Source organism: Carlito syrichta, unplaced genomic scaffold, assembly GCF_000164805.1.
Source record: "Carlito syrichta isolate Samal-C Ts95f unplaced genomic scaffold, Tarsius_syrichta-2.0.1 Scaffold309642, whole genome shotgun sequence".
Lineage (NCBI taxonomy): Eukaryota > Metazoa > Chordata > Mammalia > Primates > Tarsiidae > Carlito > Carlito syrichta.
The window spans coordinates 16,059-35,315 of record NW_007253738.1 but is presented as its reverse complement, the minus strand read 5'-3'; the positions used below and the strand labels follow the sequence as shown (position 1 = coordinate 35,315).

Here is a 19,257-nt window from a genome sequence, read left to right as displayed (position 1 = left end):
GCTCCCTGGTTAGGGTCCCCACACAGGTGCAGACCTGAGTCTGTGGCCTTGCTGCCTCCACAGTATCCCCTATACAGCAGCTCTCACAGGGAGCTGCAGTGGAACCTCCCAGAGGTCGCAGGCTGTGTGAAAGTGCAGGTCAGGTCCTCGCCTCCCCCAGCCCCTGTCAGTACCTGGCTAGGCTCTGGAGTTCTGGGTATCGTAAGCTGTGTGAAAGTGCAGGTCAGTCCTCTCCCCGTCAGGGCCTGGCTAGGCTCCACAGTTCCAGAGTGTCATAGGCTGTGCAAAAGCACAGGTCAGCCCCCCGCCCCCGCCCCCGAGACACTGTCAGTGCCTGGCTAGGCTCTAGAGTTCTGGGATGTCACAGGCTGTGTGAAAGCACAAGTCAGCCCCCATCCCGCAAGAGCCCCTGTCAGTAGTGCCTGGCTAGACTGCAGTTCCGGGGTGCTGGTGCTGGACTGTACCCACAAGGATGAAGGCTCTGCTCACATGCCACGTCCAGTCACGCTGAACAGCCTCGGGGTCTGCACACTCACTATGCCTTCTCTTGTCTCCATGTCTGGACATGGTACTCCTTGGGGCTAGAACTCTCTTTTCTCACCCTCCCTTCCTCTGTGGAGGTCCACCTTCCTTGGCCTTCACTTGGTTGATTACCACTTTCCCTTTATGTCTCAGCTCAGGGAGCAGCTCCTCGAAGACAATGTCCTTCCTGCACATCCCACCAAAATACTCTGGCTAGGGTCCTGATCACTCACAAGCCAGCCACCCCAGCAGGAAGCTCCTAACAGCAAACCTTCCCTCCATCTCTTGCTCAATGCCAAACCAGATGCTCATGAATGGAGTTCAATGACCATACTCCACTTACCCTAAAAATCTGAGTATTCCTATAGTTAAAGAAACAAAAGTAAGCAAAAAAACAAAACCAATACCCACTTTCTATCTAATCCTCTTTGACTAGGTTTTCATTGCATTAAAAAATAGTAAATTGAAGAATGGTGTCCAAAACTGCATTTCAGGAAGGAATACAGTCTCTCATGGCAAAAGATGAAACTTACCAGGTTTTAGTAACTCACTGGATAAGAACATTGCCAATTGTCTTCTTGGGAAATCACTAAAATATTTACAATACTTTATTTTATACCATCAAATGTAGAAGTGATTACCTTGCATCTAAAACTGTTCACAACATGGAGGTTGAGGGATGGCTTCCCAAAGAGTTTTAACTCTAAATAACTTTTACAGAGAAAATAAAAGACAGTTCCATGATGGGCAATGGTGTCCTTTATTCAAAAACACCAAGGAGATGTTCTACTATTTCCATTCTTATTATGATACAGAAAAATCATTTTTTAGATAAATATTCCAAGAGAAAAGCCACACAGGGTAGTTAGCTACAGGTTACAAACCAGAAAAGCACCAGATGCAGGAAAAGAATTGGGTAATAAACAGAAAGGGATATTAAACACTAATATTTTCTGCCTGTAATGATAGTTCAGCAGGTCCTATGAAACTGTAACGCCACACAGAATCAGCCGGCAAAGCAAGGTGCAGATCAGCACAAACACCAAGTTTCCCTCTTCATAACTTAGACCAACTAGGACTAATGCCTATGTTAATTACAAGGCATTTCTCAATTAATGATAGAACTGGAGCTTCTGATTGTTAAAGTGAGGACTTCATCAATCCCACAATAGGGTCACGGTGCAAACTTGAGTCACATGGCTTCGAATTCAGGACTGACAGCTCTATCATGCAGAGCCTTGAATATAAAAAACTTCACATATAAAATTTAGCCAGAGGATAAAAGTTAAATTAGATCTGCTGATTTGATTTTTTCACTGCCTAAGTGAAATTTCATCTGAAACTGTGGTAAATTCCAGGGAAAGATGCTGGAAAAGAATTGGGTAATGAGCAGAAAAGGATAGTAAGGGATAGTAAACACTAATATTTTCTGAGGTGGGAATATAGGTAAAAGAGTTTTATCTGGGAAACCATAGTGTCTTCCAGCTTCCTCTGAGCCCTAATTTCCTTCCGTAACTCACTGTGGGACTTAAGACCCTCCACATGCCTTTGTTTCTATCTGTCAAAACAGGATAAAATGCTAGCACACATGTGCCAGAAACATCAACACTTACAACAAAGCATAAGTTTCACGGTCTGGACAATATCTTTATCCAAGCCTAAATATTCAGATGACATCATTTTTCATTTTGGTCCCAATTATCACTCTTATAGACACAGTTACAAATCCTTAGAGCTCCTTTCAAAAATCAGAGGCAGATACAAAGCATTACTCTTAAAATAAAAAACAAATGTATTTTACTGAAGAATCCTAGAGTTTAGACCATTCTCTGGGGCATCACATAATTCCAGAAGTTTTAATCTGACATGGACTATGAAATCATGTCAGAAATGTCTATAATAATTTGGTTTGTCTGAATTATAATGAAATAATCTTCTACATGTCAAGAAAAAGAAGAGAAAATTGAGTCTGGCGATTCTGAAAAGGTTGATTTTATCACTGGAATTTTCGATTTTCATCAAGCTTGTTCTTTTGTTCTTCCCAAAATATAGACACATGAGACTGCTTTGTAAAAATCGTCTATATACAACTAAGATTTGCTTTTCCTGGGAGCAAAACTGTAAAACTGTCTATACTTCCAGCCTCTCTCATAAAACTCAGCCTGGATCATGTCAACTCGGGGCTCCCAAAGGGCTGCGCTCTCTGATACCACTGGGAGAACACATGGACTGGCCAGGTAGGGTCCAGGAGTGGATGGGGTGACCTGGCAGGGAGCAAGAGAATGAGGAGCAGTAATGCTAGTTTTAACTTCTTCATTATTTGGAATTATTTGATAACAGTTCTTCAGGCTTTTAAAAATATTTGTCCTTGTGGTTCTGTCATTTTTTTTAAAACTGCCGGTTTAATCTATAATTATGTGTCACTAGCCCTCAAAAAACAGAGAAAACCCCTAACAGATTCTTTTTTGTACACATATTTGAAAAAAAAAAAAAAGTCGATGTTTAGAATATGAATAAGCTGATGACCCCTAGGAGCGCTGCAGCAGTGGTATTAAACCCATTGTGCTGACCCAGAAGGTGATAGCTATCCCTGTCACAATACCACCAACATTCCCAGAGTCTCCAGGGGCTCCCAAAACATCCATGGGTGAAACAGGAGAGAAGGAAAAAGGCACTGGGCACCGACTTTAGCTGAAAGGCTGCAGCATGGATATGGCTGTTCTTCATCCGTGAGCTTCTGAGACCTCAAGGAGGACGACAGAAGAGATTCCATCTTCTGCAACTTCCTGAGCCTCTTCTATTTCCCAAAATGTATAAGGTTTCATAACCTTATAAAGTGATTTATGCTAAGTTTATCATTAGGGAGACTGAAAAACAGAGACAGAGGAATCCAAAGCAAGAATGAGTATGAGTTCAGAAGTAGGCAGAGGACTGGGAGTGATTTCAGGTTACCTCCTGTTTTGACCACTCTGCCATATGTAGCTCTCTTAATCCTCTATGTGTAGCAAACCTCTTCTCTATATTCTGTTGTTAGAACTGCTGTGAAATGCATGCTGGGCTTCCTGGATTGATAGTCTTTCATGTTTCAAGTTCTGTTTTGGTCTTTTGGTTCTACATTATGGGAACATCCCTCCGCTTCATTTCTCAACTGTTTTATAGAGAAGTTCCCCGTTTCCTCCTTTTCTTCATCAAGGTCCCACCCCCTGAATCTGAGTCCTCTACCTCTCTCTTCCCTTCATCAAAGCCCCCTTCACAGTTCCTAATTGGGAGTGTATGGTAGATAACTGGTCTGGACACTCACACTCAGATCTCAGAGAACACCTGCTTAGGGAGTGTTGGCTGGTACTGCTCCTGTGCATATTTTATATCATTGAATCCGAGGCATTCTATGAAAACTTCCGAGAAAAAAAGTCCCCAAAAAGGAGCACAAATCACTCTAGCACTTGACTTCATCAACACCTGTGAAGCTAGAGGACAGTGGGGATGGATGCAACGGGGCAGGCAGAGTCCCTGACTAGAGGACAGTGGGGGTGGGTGTGGGCTCAGCAGGGCATGCAGAGCCCGACTGGTCTTTCTACCATCAACACTGGAACTGGACAAACTTTCTAGCCATTGCATTTACGATCCAGACAATGGGGAGTACTGGGCTGTGATCCCAGAGGGAAAGGAAGCAACTCTCTATCATTCCGACATTCTGCCCAGAGGAGATAGTCCCTGAGATGAGAGGTCAGAGACTAGATATAGTCCAGGATCTGCAGGGCAGAGCACGAGAGCAGGGTGATGCACAGGGAGCAACTGCCCTGGAAACTCTGGGCTGACAACGGAGCTGTCGGTGTAAAAGGCAAGGCTCAGACAAGCTGGCAAAAGCAGGTCCTGGAGGCCAAGCAGTCACTGAAGCTTGCACGGGGCTTGAAGACAGTAGAGTTCCTGCTAGCCAACATGAAGTTGGGCACTCGAGGAATGGCCCGGAAAGGCCTTACCCTAGAAGTATGGTTGTGCTAGCTCTAGAGTAAAAATTACAATAGACTCACCCTAATAAAGTTTAAAGGTAAGGCTTGCAAGGATTAGGTAAATTAACTGCTTGACATAATGAAACTCAATACTCTTCAGAGCTTCCAAAATGTTCTAGCATGCAATTAAAAAATACTAGACTTGAAAGTGAGCAAACTATGTGCACCCCTTAGGAGGAAAAATCAATAAACGACCCAGAGGAAGAGGCGGAGAGACTGAGATGGGAACAACTGGATGACATAATACTCGCTTTTTTGCAAATATGATAGGAAACATAAACCCACAGATCCATGAAGCTCAAGAATCCCATGTGGGAAAACAGGGTATGCCATTCCAGAACTCATCTTAACCACATTGCTAAAAACCAGCAACCAAGAGAAATATCTTAAAGACAGCTAGAAGAAAAAAAAAATCCATATTACATATGGGGAGCAACAATAAGAAAGACCGCTGTCATCTCATGAGAACAACACAAGCCAGAACACACACTGGCATCTTGAAAGTGCTGAACAAAAAAAGTGCCTAAAATTCTATATCCAGCAAACTGTAACCCAAAAGTAAAGATGAAATACAGTCATGCACTGCATGATAACATGTGGGTGAGGGGTGGACATCTGCATCACCCAGATGCCTTGATGATCTGACCCATGTAGGCCTGGGCTAATGTGTATGTTTGTGTCTGAGTTTTTAACAAAAAAGTCTAAGAAGTAAAAAATAAAATAAAAGCTTTAAAAACAGAAAAGAAGCCTACAGAATAATAGCCTTCACATTCACTCACCACTCATTCACTGACATCCAGAGCAACTCCCAGTCCTGCAAGCACCACTCATGGCACATGCACTCCGTAGGTGGACTGTTTTTCATCTTTTATACTGTGTTTTTACTGTACCTTTCCCATGTTTTGATGTGTTTAGATACATAAATACTTGCTATTGCATTATGATTGCCTACAATATTCAGCACAGTAACTTGCTGTACAGGTTTGTAGCCCAGGAGCTACAGGCTGTATCATACAGCCATGGTGTGTAGCAGACTATGCCACCTAGATTTGTGTAAGCACACTCTATGATGTTAACACAACAACGAAATAGTCTCAGGATGTATTTCTCAGAACGTATCCCCATTATTAAGTGATGCATGACTATAAAGACACTTTTGGGGGGAAAAGTAAAACTCAGAAAATTTTAGATTAAGCACCACAAGAAATATCCAAGTAGGTTCTTTCAATGAAGGAAGACAATACTAGACAGAAATGTGGATCTACACAAAGGGATGAAGAGCACTAGAAATGATACATATACAGTCTTTTTTCATTTTTCAATTTCTATGAAAGATAGTTGACTATTTAAAGTAGGAGTTGGCAAACTACAGCCCATGGACCAAATCTGGCCTGCTTATTTTCTTATAACCTGAAAGTTAACAAAGCTTTTCATATTTTTAAATGGCTGGGGAGAAAAAAATCAAAATAAGAGTGTTTTGTGACTCAAGAAAGTTATACTGTATCAAATTCAAGTTTTGTTCCATGGGAAAATTAAATAAAGGCTTACTGGCACACAGCCACACTCATCCATTTACATATTGTCTATGGCTGTTCTCGAGCTACAATAGTGGGGTTGAGTAGTTGTGACAGAAACTGTGGGGGCCCTCAAAACCTACAATATTTATTATCAACTGGCCCCTTCATAAAAACAGTTCACCAACCCCTGTTTTTAAACTAAAAATTTCAAAATAATGTATTCTAGAGTTTTAAAATATGCATAATTTCCAAATGTTACATATTACATGCTTCCAATTATATAACATTCTCAAAATGAACAAAAATATAGAGATGAAGAACAGATTGGGCAGTTGCCAGAGGACAGGGATGGGGGAAGAAAGAGTGGTAGGACAAAGGGGCACATCAAGGGAGTTCCTTTGTGGTGATGAACTAGCTCTTTATCTTGATAGTGGTGGTTACAGGAATCTGCACAAAACTCTACACACACACACACACACACACACACACACACACACACACACACACAAATACAAATGCATATATATAAAAAATGGCCAAAAAAAATTAGTTTGTAGTCTAGTTAACATTGTTGTGCTGATGCTAATTTCCTTGCTTTGAATTGAGAATCCAGAAGCAAAACTTCAATTTCTCAACCAACTCATCTTTGACAAAGTTCCCACCACCTACCACAGGGGAGAGGAGAACCTATTCAGTAAATGGTGCTGGGAAAACTGGCTGACCACATGCAGAAGACTCAAACAAGATCCCTATCTATCCACATACACAAAAATTAACACTAAATGGATCAGAAACCTAAATGTAAAACCTCAAACCATAAGAACCTTAGAAAATTCAGGACACACCCTTATGGAAAGTGGAACTGGCATCCAATTCCTGAGCAATACCCAGGGCCATAAGAGATAAGATAGACAAGTGGGACCTCATTAAACTGATAAGCTTCTGCAAAGCCAAAGAAACCATCAAGAGAGCAGGGAGACAGCCCACAGACTGGGAAAATATTTGCCAATTCCAGGTCTGACAAAGGCCTAACATCTTGGATCTACAAGGAACTCAAATGTGCTGAAAAGAAAAAAACAAACAACCCCATTACAAAGTGGGCAAAAGATATGAACAGACACTTCTCAAAGGAAGACATCCAAGCGGCCAACAGGAAGAAATGTTCAACCTCACTAATCATTAAGGAGATGCAAATCAAAACTACACTGAGATACCACCTAACTCCAGTCAGAATGGCCATTATCAATAACTCAGAAAATAACAGATGCTGGAGAGGATGTGGTGAAAAGGGAACATTTCTACACTGTTGGTGGGAGTGTAAACTACTGCAACCTCTGTGGAAAGCAGTGTGGCGATTCCTAAAAGCTCTAAATATCGACCTCCCATATGATCCCGCAATCCCCCTACCGGGAATATACCCTGAAGAACTCAAATCACTCTATAAAAAAGTTACCTGTACACATATGTTTATCACAGCATTGTTCACAATAGCAAGGACCTAGAACCAACCACACTGTCCATCAAGAGTGGACTGGATTAAAAAAATGTGGTACATATACATGATGGAATACTATGCAGCCATAAAAAAGAACAAAATCATGAATTTCGCAGCAAACTGGATGAAACTAGAGTCTATAATACTGAGTGATCTCTCACAGAAACAAAGATCAGATTATCACATGTTCTCACTCATATAGTGGACCTTGAATATCTATCATAATACTATAAGAAAAGGACTGACTGTGTGGAAAACTATGGGGGGGTAGGGAGGGGATGGGAGGTGGGACTAACAGTAGTAAATATCTGTCTGGGGATGGGCAGATATCCCTTATCAACAAGGGTGCCTGAATGATGCATATTTGTAAACTTAACCCTTAACTGTACCCCACAATTTTAAAATAAAAAATATGTTTAAAATGAAAACAAAACAAAACAAAAAAAACCCATAACATCATAAAAAAAAATTTCCTTGCTTTGATATTATACTACAGTTATATAAAATGTCACCTTTGGAGGAAGCTAGGTGAAAGGTACATGAAAATTTATGTACTATTTTTGCAACTCCCTGTGGTCTGTAATTATTTTAAACTTAAAAGTTTAAAAATACATACAGGAGACAAAACAATGATAGCAAAATTGTGGGGGAGAATGAAAATACACTGTTATAAGGTTTTTATATTACAAATAATGTGCTATACTATGTGATGGTAAATTGTGATGTTAAAGATATATATTTATAAACCTCAGGCCAACCACTTAAAAGATGAATATATAAATAAAATACTAAAAATTATTCAATTAATCCCAAAGAAGTCAGTAAAGGGAAAAAATAAGAGGAAAAATATAGAGCAAAGAGTAAAATGGAAGACGTAAGCCCAATTATGTCAATAATTATAATAAATGTAAATCGTCTAAACACTCCAATCAAAAGATAGATATTGTTAGATTGAATACGTACTTTAAATGTAAAGAAGTAGTTTAAAAGTATAGAAAAAATTACCATGCAAACATTAACAATGAGAAAACTGGAGTGCATATATTAATATATAACAAAGCCAAGGACAAGGAGTATTACCAAATTTTAGAAAGTAAAATCTCATGTTAACAAGATCAATTCATTAAGAAACATAACAATCCTCAATGTATATGCACCTAACAATAGAGCTTCAAAATACCCGAAGCAAAAATGACCAGAACTGAAGGAATGAATAAACAAATCCATAAGATCTAGAGATTTTAACAAGTAGAAAGTCAGTAAAAGACTTAAACAAGCCGGGCTCAGTGGCTCAGCCTGTAATCCCGCGCCTTTGGGAAGCTGAGGTAAGTGGATTGCCTGAGCTCGCGGGTTTGAGACCCGCCTGGGCAGTGAGACCTCATCTTTACAATAAATCAAAAAATCAGCTGGGCGTGGTAGCGCATGCCTGCAATTCCAGCTACTTGGAAGGCTGAGGCAGAAGGATCGCCGGAGCGCAGCAGGTCAAGGCTGCGGTGGCCGGGAGTGGCCACTGCCCTCCAGTCTGGGCGACAGAGTGAGGCTCCAACTCAAAAAAAAAAAAAGACTTGAATAATCCTATTAGCACTATTAGTATTTACAGAACATTATACTTAACAACTGTAGAATATATACTATTTTCAAGTACACATGGGATAATAAATTAGGAGAAGCAAATAACATAGAATACCCTTCATTATTACCACCATAAATAAATCAGCAATAGCAGCATTTTATTTTCATATCCCAATAATGTAAACGTCATGTAGAAAGCCAAAGAGTCAATGGGGTAGGAACGAACTAAATAAGAAACTAAATAAAGGTATAAAGGAAGTAAAGATCACTTATGAAGACAAGTTCAAGTTGTATAGTTTTTCCTGCTTATGTGGTTATCTAATAAAGTTATCTATATGGCTGTAAATAAATTACATTAACAAGGTTTGAAATTTACATATAAAGTTTAAATAGTTTAATCTCATTTAATGAATAGTCTGAAAATAATTCCAAGTTATTATTCTATAATGTAAAAATGTTTTCACGAGGAAGATTTTTTTTAATCATTAGAGTCAATGTGCAAACACTCATGTTAAGAAAAAGTGTAGGTAGTCTCATAAGAAAAAGAAATAGAAAAAAAGTATTGAAATAACATTTGTGTCAGAGTCTATGATACAGACGCTTCTGTTTTTGTTGTTTAATCAACATCTTTCTCACGTCTTCTTCTGTAGGGCATGTACATGTCTGTCTTCTTGCAGCATATATGGAAGAAGGCAGATCATGCTAGGTGGTACTACAGGAATCTAATGAAAACCAAATCCAAAGAACCCTACTAATCTCCAGTGGCTCCCAAAATAATAATGATGATGCTTTAATCAGGTGATTCTATCACCACTTTTAGATGTATGGATATGTTTACTTTCTGGAATAACAGAGTAATAATATTGACATGCTTGAAAATAATGGTTTTGAGGCAAACAGACCACAGACACCCTTTCATTGGCATCCTATTCCTCCCATCTCTCTTCCAAGCAATAAAGTACTAGATCATATTTCTTATCAAAGCATTCTCAACTCAGATCATAAAGCACCTCTTTAAGGTCTCTAAGATGAGCAAGCACCTAACCTAAGAAGTAACTAAATGCATTAAGCATTGCTGGTTTCTAGTAGGAAGTGTTTTTCTACACTCCTGATTCTCCCCAAACTATTTCTAATAGTGAGTTATAGGGATCTGATTAACTTTACACTTGGTGTTAAAAGCCTACCCTTTTTTTTTTTTTTTTTTTGCTCTCGTCATTGATGGTCCTCTCTTGACTCTTGTTGCTAAATATTCATGGAAGTATAGATTGGAGGAAAAAAACTGCAAAAACTCTAAAGGAAAATTTTTATATTAAAAACATGATACGCTAGATTAAAAAAAATTATTTTATGAAAATCACATTTTGAAGGAAGACTGAGCAGGCATTGCTTTCTTCTAATAATAAGCATACCCTACACTCCTACAGGAGGAGGGAGTTTTCACGTTTTTAAAAAGCATAAATTCTTTTAAGGCATGCAAATATGACATTTTATAGAAATAATGCATTCTTCTTTTAATGAATACCGATCAACTGTCTGCTAATTAGATATAGATGCCCCATAATATTTATACTTAATTTTTTACAGATGTTGGTGGTATACTCAATTACAGATCAGACAGAGAAACAAAACCCTATATAATGATCTCCATGTTCTGAAAGAATGCACTATACTTCATTTGGCCAGCATCTCAGAATTCAACTCCAAGTAGACCACTACTAAGAGACACAAAACCAACTCTCACCTTTACAGTCCTCCAACAAAAGTGAGTACACACGCTGTCGAACAGGCCGATAGATGAAGGCCTGGCTGGGCAGGGCCTGGTCCAGTTCGTCTTCCAGGGTGTTGCTGCACTCAATCTCTCCACTGCTCATGATGTTGTACACCAGGTAAGTTTCTGCCTGGAAATGATGTGTTCTGGCAACCTGCTCAAAATTTTAAAACACTGATTTATCCTTGAAAACAGAATGATAAACGTCAAATAGAAAAAATCAATACCTTTTATCATATGCCAGTTTTTTAAGCCCTCAGAAATGGAATAACTGATGCTCAAGCTCATGACATCAAGCTGGCACTTATGTTTTCAGTGTTGCTATAAAAGGCTTACTAACCCCCTAGCCCGTCTCTCCCATTTCCAACCTATCCTTCACACCACCACCATAGTGTCTCTTTGGCAACAAGTCCAGTTGCTACCCTCTTCAAAACAAAACATGTGACTGGCTACCATAACATTCAAGTTCTTTATCATAATATTCAGGTTCCTACTATAAGACTTCAATATCCTTTCCAACCTTATGCACCATCTCACCCTCACAGAAACTGTCAGAATCTAGCTTCAATGGAACATCTTCATTGTTCCTCAAGAATCCTCCATCCTCTCCCACCATTACTTGTCCTCCATAAAAAATCACCCCATCTGGAATATCTTCCCTTCCACTCTTTCCCAGACTCCCACTTCACAATCCTCTTTTCTTAAAGATTCACCTAACATGTCACCTTCTCCAGAACCAATCTCTGCTTTGCCTTATGGGGACCAATTCACATTTTCACTGTAGTACAGCTATCTTAAATATTACGCTATTAAACAATACACTGCTTGGTACTGGAAGCTGTACTGCATTCATTCATTCATTTGTTCAATAATTGTTCACTGAGTGAAAACTATGCACCAGGCACAGCTGTTTCTCCTCTGCTATGTCAAGACAGTGCTGGCCCAAGGTAGATGATGAGACATATGATTTAAATTAATTCCACTTTTTTGTTAAATCAGAAGGTCTATAATAGCCTATATGTAGGCTGTTTATTTTCCTGCAAAGATCATTCTTATTACCGTGAGAATAGTTCATCAAGATTACCATTCAAATTTTGAACCCAAGTAGTCATCCACTAAAGGTATTTAAAATGTGATGTTAGGAAAACTTAGAATTTCAGAAACTGTGAATCACCGTGTGTCTCATTTATATCTACTTAAGCAGCCCTAGTTATGTTAATTCATTATTATAGACTTGAGTCTTAATTGTTCTTCACTTTCTTCTTATATGAAGTGTCCAACTCACAGGACTGTTGTGAGGATTATATGAGCATGCAGCTTACTGACAAAGAGTGTTTTATAAGGTTATCATAAGACTACTCAATACTCACTTTAGAACCTAGAAATAGGACAAAATGTCTATTTCATTGCTAGAATTTCTTCAAACCAAGGCAGACCTGCTAGTAGCTTTAAGGTAAGGTTAAAAATTTTTGTAAAATAATTAGTGAAATCATAGAGTCACAGAGTACTAACTTGATGCTCTTAACCAACTGAAGATTTTTAGAAATGATCTAGACTTCTATGGGCCCTTTTGATACACAATCTATAAGAAATGTTCAAGTTAAATATCTGATGATCCTTTTAGGACTGCATCACTTCCAATTTTATTTTCCAGTCCCTCTTCCACTTCTAGTTCTTTTTTATTTCAGGAGTTGATATTTTTTTAAAACTTATTTGAAAATTATAATATATTTACCAAGAAATCTTTAATTATGGCAACTATACAGAATTTGAGACACAAAGGATATACAAAGGTGTTCACTTACATTCTCTACAATTATAATTTTAATTGATTAGATCATTATCATCTAAGTAAGTGCTTTTATCTCTGCCCTTAAATGCAGATATATAGCATTCTATACATGCAAAAAGCTTAATATATTCACTTAATCCAAAAACTCTAAAGCAAAATTAATTTAGTTTATCTAGCCCTAAAGTGAACCATGCAGTTTGCTCACTAATTGAACTGCTTTTCCAGAATGCTACATGTAGGAAGCGCAGATTTGTGGCTGTGGAGGCTCGATGTAACTAACTGCTGTGGCACCACAGCCTCCCCACCTGAGGATTCTAGGGTGACCATGTCTGCTAAAAATATACATGTTGGGCCTCCTGGCCCCCAATAAACCCCAGAAAACCAGGGAGGGGGGGGAATATATACACATATATATAGACACATGTTTTCAGAAACAAAGAACTGAGTACCACATGTTCTTACTCATAAGCAGACCCTGAACATTTACCATAATACTATAAGAAAGGAATTGGTAGTAGCCAGAAACTGCCATGGGAACACATAATATCAGTAAGGGTACCTGATCTCAAACCAGGTGAAGTGGGAACCAAAGGGAGGCTCAAACTTTACCTATACAATGACCACTTGTATACCTAATCCTGAATTGTACCCCACATCCTCAAAATAAAAAAAAACAAACATACACATGTGTATGAATTGTAGTTGCCTATTACAAAGGGTTAGACTACACTGCAAAAAAATTGTTAAAGGAAAAATGTAAGAAACTTCAAAATTGTTTTCAAAGAACCATCAAGTTTATAATCTGAACAACACATGACCCACCACTTTGCACCACACCTCCCTTCCTGTTGCAGACAGGCCACGAGGCTCTCCTTGACCCTGCCTTCACCAGCAGTCTCCTCCGCTCCTACACCCTGCCTTCTTGCCTCCAACCTCAGCTTTGTTGCAACAACCCTCCAAGGTCATCAAAACTCTTAATGACCAAACCCAACTGACTATGTTTAGTCCTGCCCTACTTCTTTACCTCTGCAGCTTGTGACACTCCCAAGCATATCTCTTCTCATCCTGGAAATCTGCCTCCTCGGGCATTTGTTGGCTGCTTCTCTCCTTATTCTCCTTCCTCTGGCCACTCCAGATCTCTTAGTGCATTGTTTCTTATCTTCATTCCAAATCATTTTCTACTGTATGTGTGAAATAGGATGACTTCTCAAAGTCTGCCTCTTGCCAGTAATGGAAATTCAGACCCATACTTCACTACAAGAACATGTCAAAGGTGCCATCTACTCAACTCATCTGAAACAGAACCCAGTTAATTCCTGGCCCTGTGAAACCTTTCCTTCTCTTAACTTAGCTAATAGTATCTACTATCTCAAGTGCTCAAGAAGGAACGTCACCTCCACAGCAAGACTTAACTGTTGCTAATTTCACTCTTGAAACATTTATTGAATTTATTTCTTCTCTATTTCCACTGCTAAATTTAGCTCTTTTGCTTTCATCTGAATTTCTGCAAGTCACTTTAAATCCATTCTCTATAGTGTAATGTCTCAAAAGACAAGTATCTGATCGCACCACACCTCTATTTAAAAACATACAATGCCTCCTAAAGTGAGTATGCAAGTCCTGAATTCTTTAATAATACACATGATGCCCTTTGTGGTCTGAAGTCATCTGCCAGACCATTGGATGAATTTGGGTGAGATGTCCAGGATGCTAATTCACGGTGAAGGCCAAGGGATGGTCTGGTCAGTGGGTGATTTGTCAGCCAGCGTCCACAAAGATGAGCCTTCATGGACATACTCTGAGCCCAGTGAGAATATATGCAAGACCATACACAAACGGGAGATGAAGTAAGAGTCAGGAAGTGGAAAGGGACCAGATCAAAAGAGAAACAAGCAGAGAGGATCGCAGGTGGCAGGTGACACAGGCCTATGCTCCAGGAAGAGCCCTGGCTGGCAGGCTAACACTACTGCTCTCCAGGCATCATCCACACAGTTCTCAACTACCACCTAGACCGGAGCTCTGCATCAACCTAGGAGCAGGTGGCTTCCTTAGAGACCTATCCAGTGCTTGCTGAAAGATGGCAACACTCACAATGCTGGAACAACAAACGGTGTGTGGGTTAGAGCATAAGTTTGCTTTCAAACTTGTTGAGATGCCTTTGAGACATTAACATCGACATGGACCTCACGTGTAAAACAAGGATAAACCTATCTTACAGGGCTGTTGAGATGATCGAAGGAGAAAAGATACATAGTATGCCTAGCACAGAATCTCATACACAACAGGTACTTAATAGAGGCTCCCCATGAAAAATCTTCAGAAGCTCCATAAAACTTTCAGAATAAAGTGTAAATTTCTGACGTGGCAATCAGAGACCTCTGGGATCTGGCTGATAGTCTACCTTTTCCAATTTTTTTCTCCTTGCTTCTTCCCTCAATCCTAGGCTCCAGCCTGACTGTTTCACCTGCGCCCCACATGACACAGACCCCAAACACTATATACACCTTAGTGCTCCCACAACCCGCAGCCTTTGCCTATTCAAAGCAAATTTGGCCGCCACTGAGGTCTGCCTCCAGTTCCACCTTTGTGGGAAGCTTCTCCCAATACTCTAACCCACAATTTTCTCTCTTCCTCAAATTCCTCTTTTCTGTAATATTCATGTGACATATCAAACTCAGGTTATAATGTGGGTTTTCTCATCCATGATGTCCTAACTAGACTCATAAGTTCCTATCCTGTGTCCTCCCACAGTGCCTTAACCATTGAAGGTAGTCTACAGACATTCACTAATAAAATTTTCAGTCATAACATATTAGATTTGATTAGGCACATCCACATACCTTTAAGATTTCAGTGTCTGAAACCATGGTTCCTTGTTGCTTTATTTCAGGGTCCATATTCATGGGGTCTTCTTGTTTAATTTCAGGGTTTAGATGTACAGGGGCTTCTAGCTTAACTTCAGGGTCTGTTGCTATAGGTAACTGCTGCTTGATTTCTGGAAGTATACAAATGGGAACTTCCTTCTTAGATTCGGGGTCTGTACCCATGGGAACTTCTTGTCTGGATTCGGGGTCTGTACACATGGGAACTTCTTGTCTGCATTCAGGGTCTGTACACATGGGAACATCTTGCCTGGATTCAGGGTCTGTACACATGGGAACATCTTGCCTGGATTCAGGGTCTGTATACACGGGAACCTGCCTGGATTCAGGGTCTGAATTTATGGGTATTGGCTCCTTGTCCAAAGCTATCACATCCTTGAGTTTTTGGAAAAACCATGGAGATTTCTGTCCTGGTAAAAGATATGATGCCATTCCTTTATGAAAAAGAGCTTTGTTTGGTCCCAAAGGTAGTATCTCTTCTAATTTTTTCTCACCTTGATACAAGTGAAGAACTTTAGATATATGATCTGATACAGCTAATATAATGTTACCTTTTTTGTCAAAGTTCTCTTTTGCAGAGGTGTAGGAAGACAAGCATTTGTATCGAAAACTTTCAAACATGCCCTCTGGGATTATGTCATTGCCAAGTAGGCAGGCCAGAAGAGGAAGGTCTGCCACGTTGAGACTCAAACTCTCACAGAGTTTCTCTCTACAGAGCATGACAGTGTCCAGACTATCCAAGCAGAGCTCACTAATTGAAAAGTAGGGACAAGTGTCATAGATTAAGTAATCAGTGTCTTCCCCAAGAATCCCAAGGCAGTTATGCTGGAGACCATAGGAAGCCACCTCATAGTCAGCCTCTTGTAATGAACAGAAGGTTTCCTGACCCAGCGTCTTTAGAGCAAATCGTGTAAATATGGCTAGCCCTGAGGGGATGAAGAACATGTTTCTGCCTGGCTGCTCCTTGTGGGACTTGACGTAATGAAAAATCCTGGATATCTCCCTGTTGTTCTTGAGTCTTCGTTTCACCCATTCATCTCTCTTGTCTTGCTCCACCATGCCATCAAAGAAGAATACCAATTTGATGCCAACAGCTGTAAAAGTTCTAACAAAATCTTGCAAGGCAGAAAAGTATTCTCGCCATTGGCCACCGCAGATCCAAGATTCTGGAGTATACCAGTACCGGAGGCAGCACATGGCATCCACCACAATGGTAGGAGTGCTCCCAGGGTGCTTGCTGCGGTGGTGCTCTGCCAGCTCTCTGAAATTCACCACTGTGCATATATGTGGGCAGGTACTTCCCACAAACCCTTGCAAACCTCTCACACCCATAACTGAACTCTTGGAAAGGATCTGGAGAGAAAAATAAATTAGTAATTATGGCATTACACTGGACATATGGCACCTTTCAAAGCAAACACAATACAATATTTAATATTCACTAGTTCCAAAAACTCTTGTCTTTGAGGTAACATGATATGGTGGTTAGGAGTCTATGGAGTTTTCAATTAAAACACATGAGAAACTTTACCTAAGTTCTCAGGCAGTTCCCAGAGTTACTTGAGTTGGACTTTCACAAGGTCAAGAGTGTAGCAGTCTTTTAAGACTGTCACTAAGGCTATTAATCAAGGTATTTTTCAAACAAACTCAGAAAGCGGTTAATAGTTTTCAAAGTAGTAGTATTTCTCATCTAGGAACTAAAATAGAAGTTATTGTTAACAATTTAAAACATAAACTGAAACACACATGAATAATTCTAAAAATAATTTCTCTGAGTAAAAGAAGCCAGACCAAAAACAACAACAAAAAAAAGAGAGCACATGCTATAATTCTTCTTATATAAATTCTAATTCACTGAGAGCTAAGCTCCTGTAATGACAGAAAGCAAATCAGTGGTTGCCTGGGATGAGGGCAGATGGAAGAGAGGGCATACTGGGAACTCTTTCAAGGATAACAGATATGTGTGCTACTTGGTGATGATGGTTTCACAGGTGACCATGTATGTTAAATCTTACCAAAATGTATGCTGCAAACATGTTCCATATACACCTCAATAAAGGCGTTCAAAAAGCTACATGCTGCTGGATATGGTGGCTCATGCCTATAATCTCAGCACTTTGGGAGGCTGAGGTGAGAGGATTGCCTGAGCCCATGGGCTCAAGGCCAGCCTGGGCAACTTGGTGAGTCCTCAGCTCTACAATAAATCAAAGAATTAGCCGGGCATGGTGGTACATGCCTGTAGTTCAATCACTTGGAAGGCTGAGGTAAAGGATCACCTGAGTCCAGTAGGTTGAGGCTGCGGTGGCCATCAGCATGCCACTGCACTCCAGCCTCGGTGACAGAGTGAGACTCCAACTCAAAAAAAAAAAAAAAAAAAAAGTGACATGCCAAATGGTGTAATATTTGAGACAGCAACTGACTGACTTTGAATGGAAAACTGCGCATTCTAAAATTTAAAAAGAGGTATAAAGTAGTTCACAGGTAAGAATTCAGAATGTGGAAAAGATATAAGCAAAACACTTTATATAATAAGATGTCCATATATATAAGATGTAAAAGGCATTTTCAAGTAGGCAATAATGTCCACCAGTAGTCAGAAAAAGTTCTATGATGACTCTTTCAATCTTTTTTTTTTTTTTTAAAGACAGGGTCTTGTTCTGTCTCATGAGCTGGAATGCAGTGGCGCAATCATAGCTCACAGTCTCAAACTCCTGTCCTCAAGCTATCCTCCCATCTTGGCCTCCCAAAGTGCTTGGACTCCAGAGGCGAGCCACTACGCCCGGCCACATTTTTAATCTTAATGACCTTCCCCCCCCCACTATAGTTTTCTTAAAGAGTCACCAGTGCTTTGTAGTCTGATAAAACACAACAAAAAATTCTTAATATGCAAATAACAACATAAAACAAATGATGCCTCTCTTAGAATTAGAACTGAGGACAGCAGTCATGAGCTGACTAGGCACATCATCACAACATCTTTCATATCACAGTGTACTCACCAGCTAACAGACAGACTGGGCATTTAACATATAGAAGCTTTAACCTTTAAAACAACTCTGACAGGTAAAAATGATCAGGTCTATTTTACAAATGAAGAGCTTGTAAATAAATTATAAGGTTGAGAAGAGACATCCTCACAAGACTACCTTTTATTGTTTATTATTATTACGATTATTATTATTATTTTGGTTGGGGTCAGTGGCTTACACCTATAATTCCAGCACTTTGGACGGCTGAGGTGAGAGGATGGCTTGAGCCCAGGAGTTAGAGACCAGCCTGAGCCACATAGCAAAAACTCATCTCTACAAAAAATAAAATAAAATTAGCCAGGCATGGTGGGGTCCCACTTACTCAGGAGGCTGAGGCAGGAGGATTGCCTGAGCCTAGGAGGTAAAGGATGAGTTGTGATTGTACCACTGAACTTCAGTCTGGCTGACACAGAAAAAAGAATTTACTAATTTTTAATGGGCACTAGCCTCTAACAGTGGAATTTAAAGGTACCTGGCTAATACTCATTAATACTGACAATATTTTGCAAAAATTGGGTGGACAAGTCGGGCTCGGTGGCTCAGCCTGTAATCCCGCGACTTTGGGAGGCTGAGGTAAGTGGATTGCCTGAGCTCACGGGTTTGAGACCCACCTGGGCAACTTGGTGAGCCCTCATCTCTACAATAAATCAAAAATTAGCCGGGAGTGGTA

The 19,257-nt window shown here is 39.9% G+C and overlaps 1 protein-coding gene across 2 annotated transcripts in view; it reads right to left on the bottom strand.

The window, feature by feature from the left end:
* Nucleotides 1–19,257, bottom strand: part of FAM120B (family with sequence similarity 120B) — an 86,850-nt gene that overhangs the window by 58,029 nt on the left and 9,564 nt on the right. For both annotated transcript variants that reach the window (XM_008067480.2, XM_008067481.2), the window contains exons 2-3: nucleotides 15,517–16,911; nucleotides 10,858–11,038 (exon numbers count right to left, since the gene is read on the bottom strand). In XM_008067480.2, coding sequence (XP_008065671.1) covers nucleotides 10,858–11,038; nucleotides 15,517–16,890 — 1,555 coding nt within the window. In that variant the 5' untranslated portion in view covers nucleotides 16,891–16,911. The remainder of the gene's footprint in view (nucleotides 1–10,857; nucleotides 11,039–15,516; nucleotides 16,912–19,257) is intronic.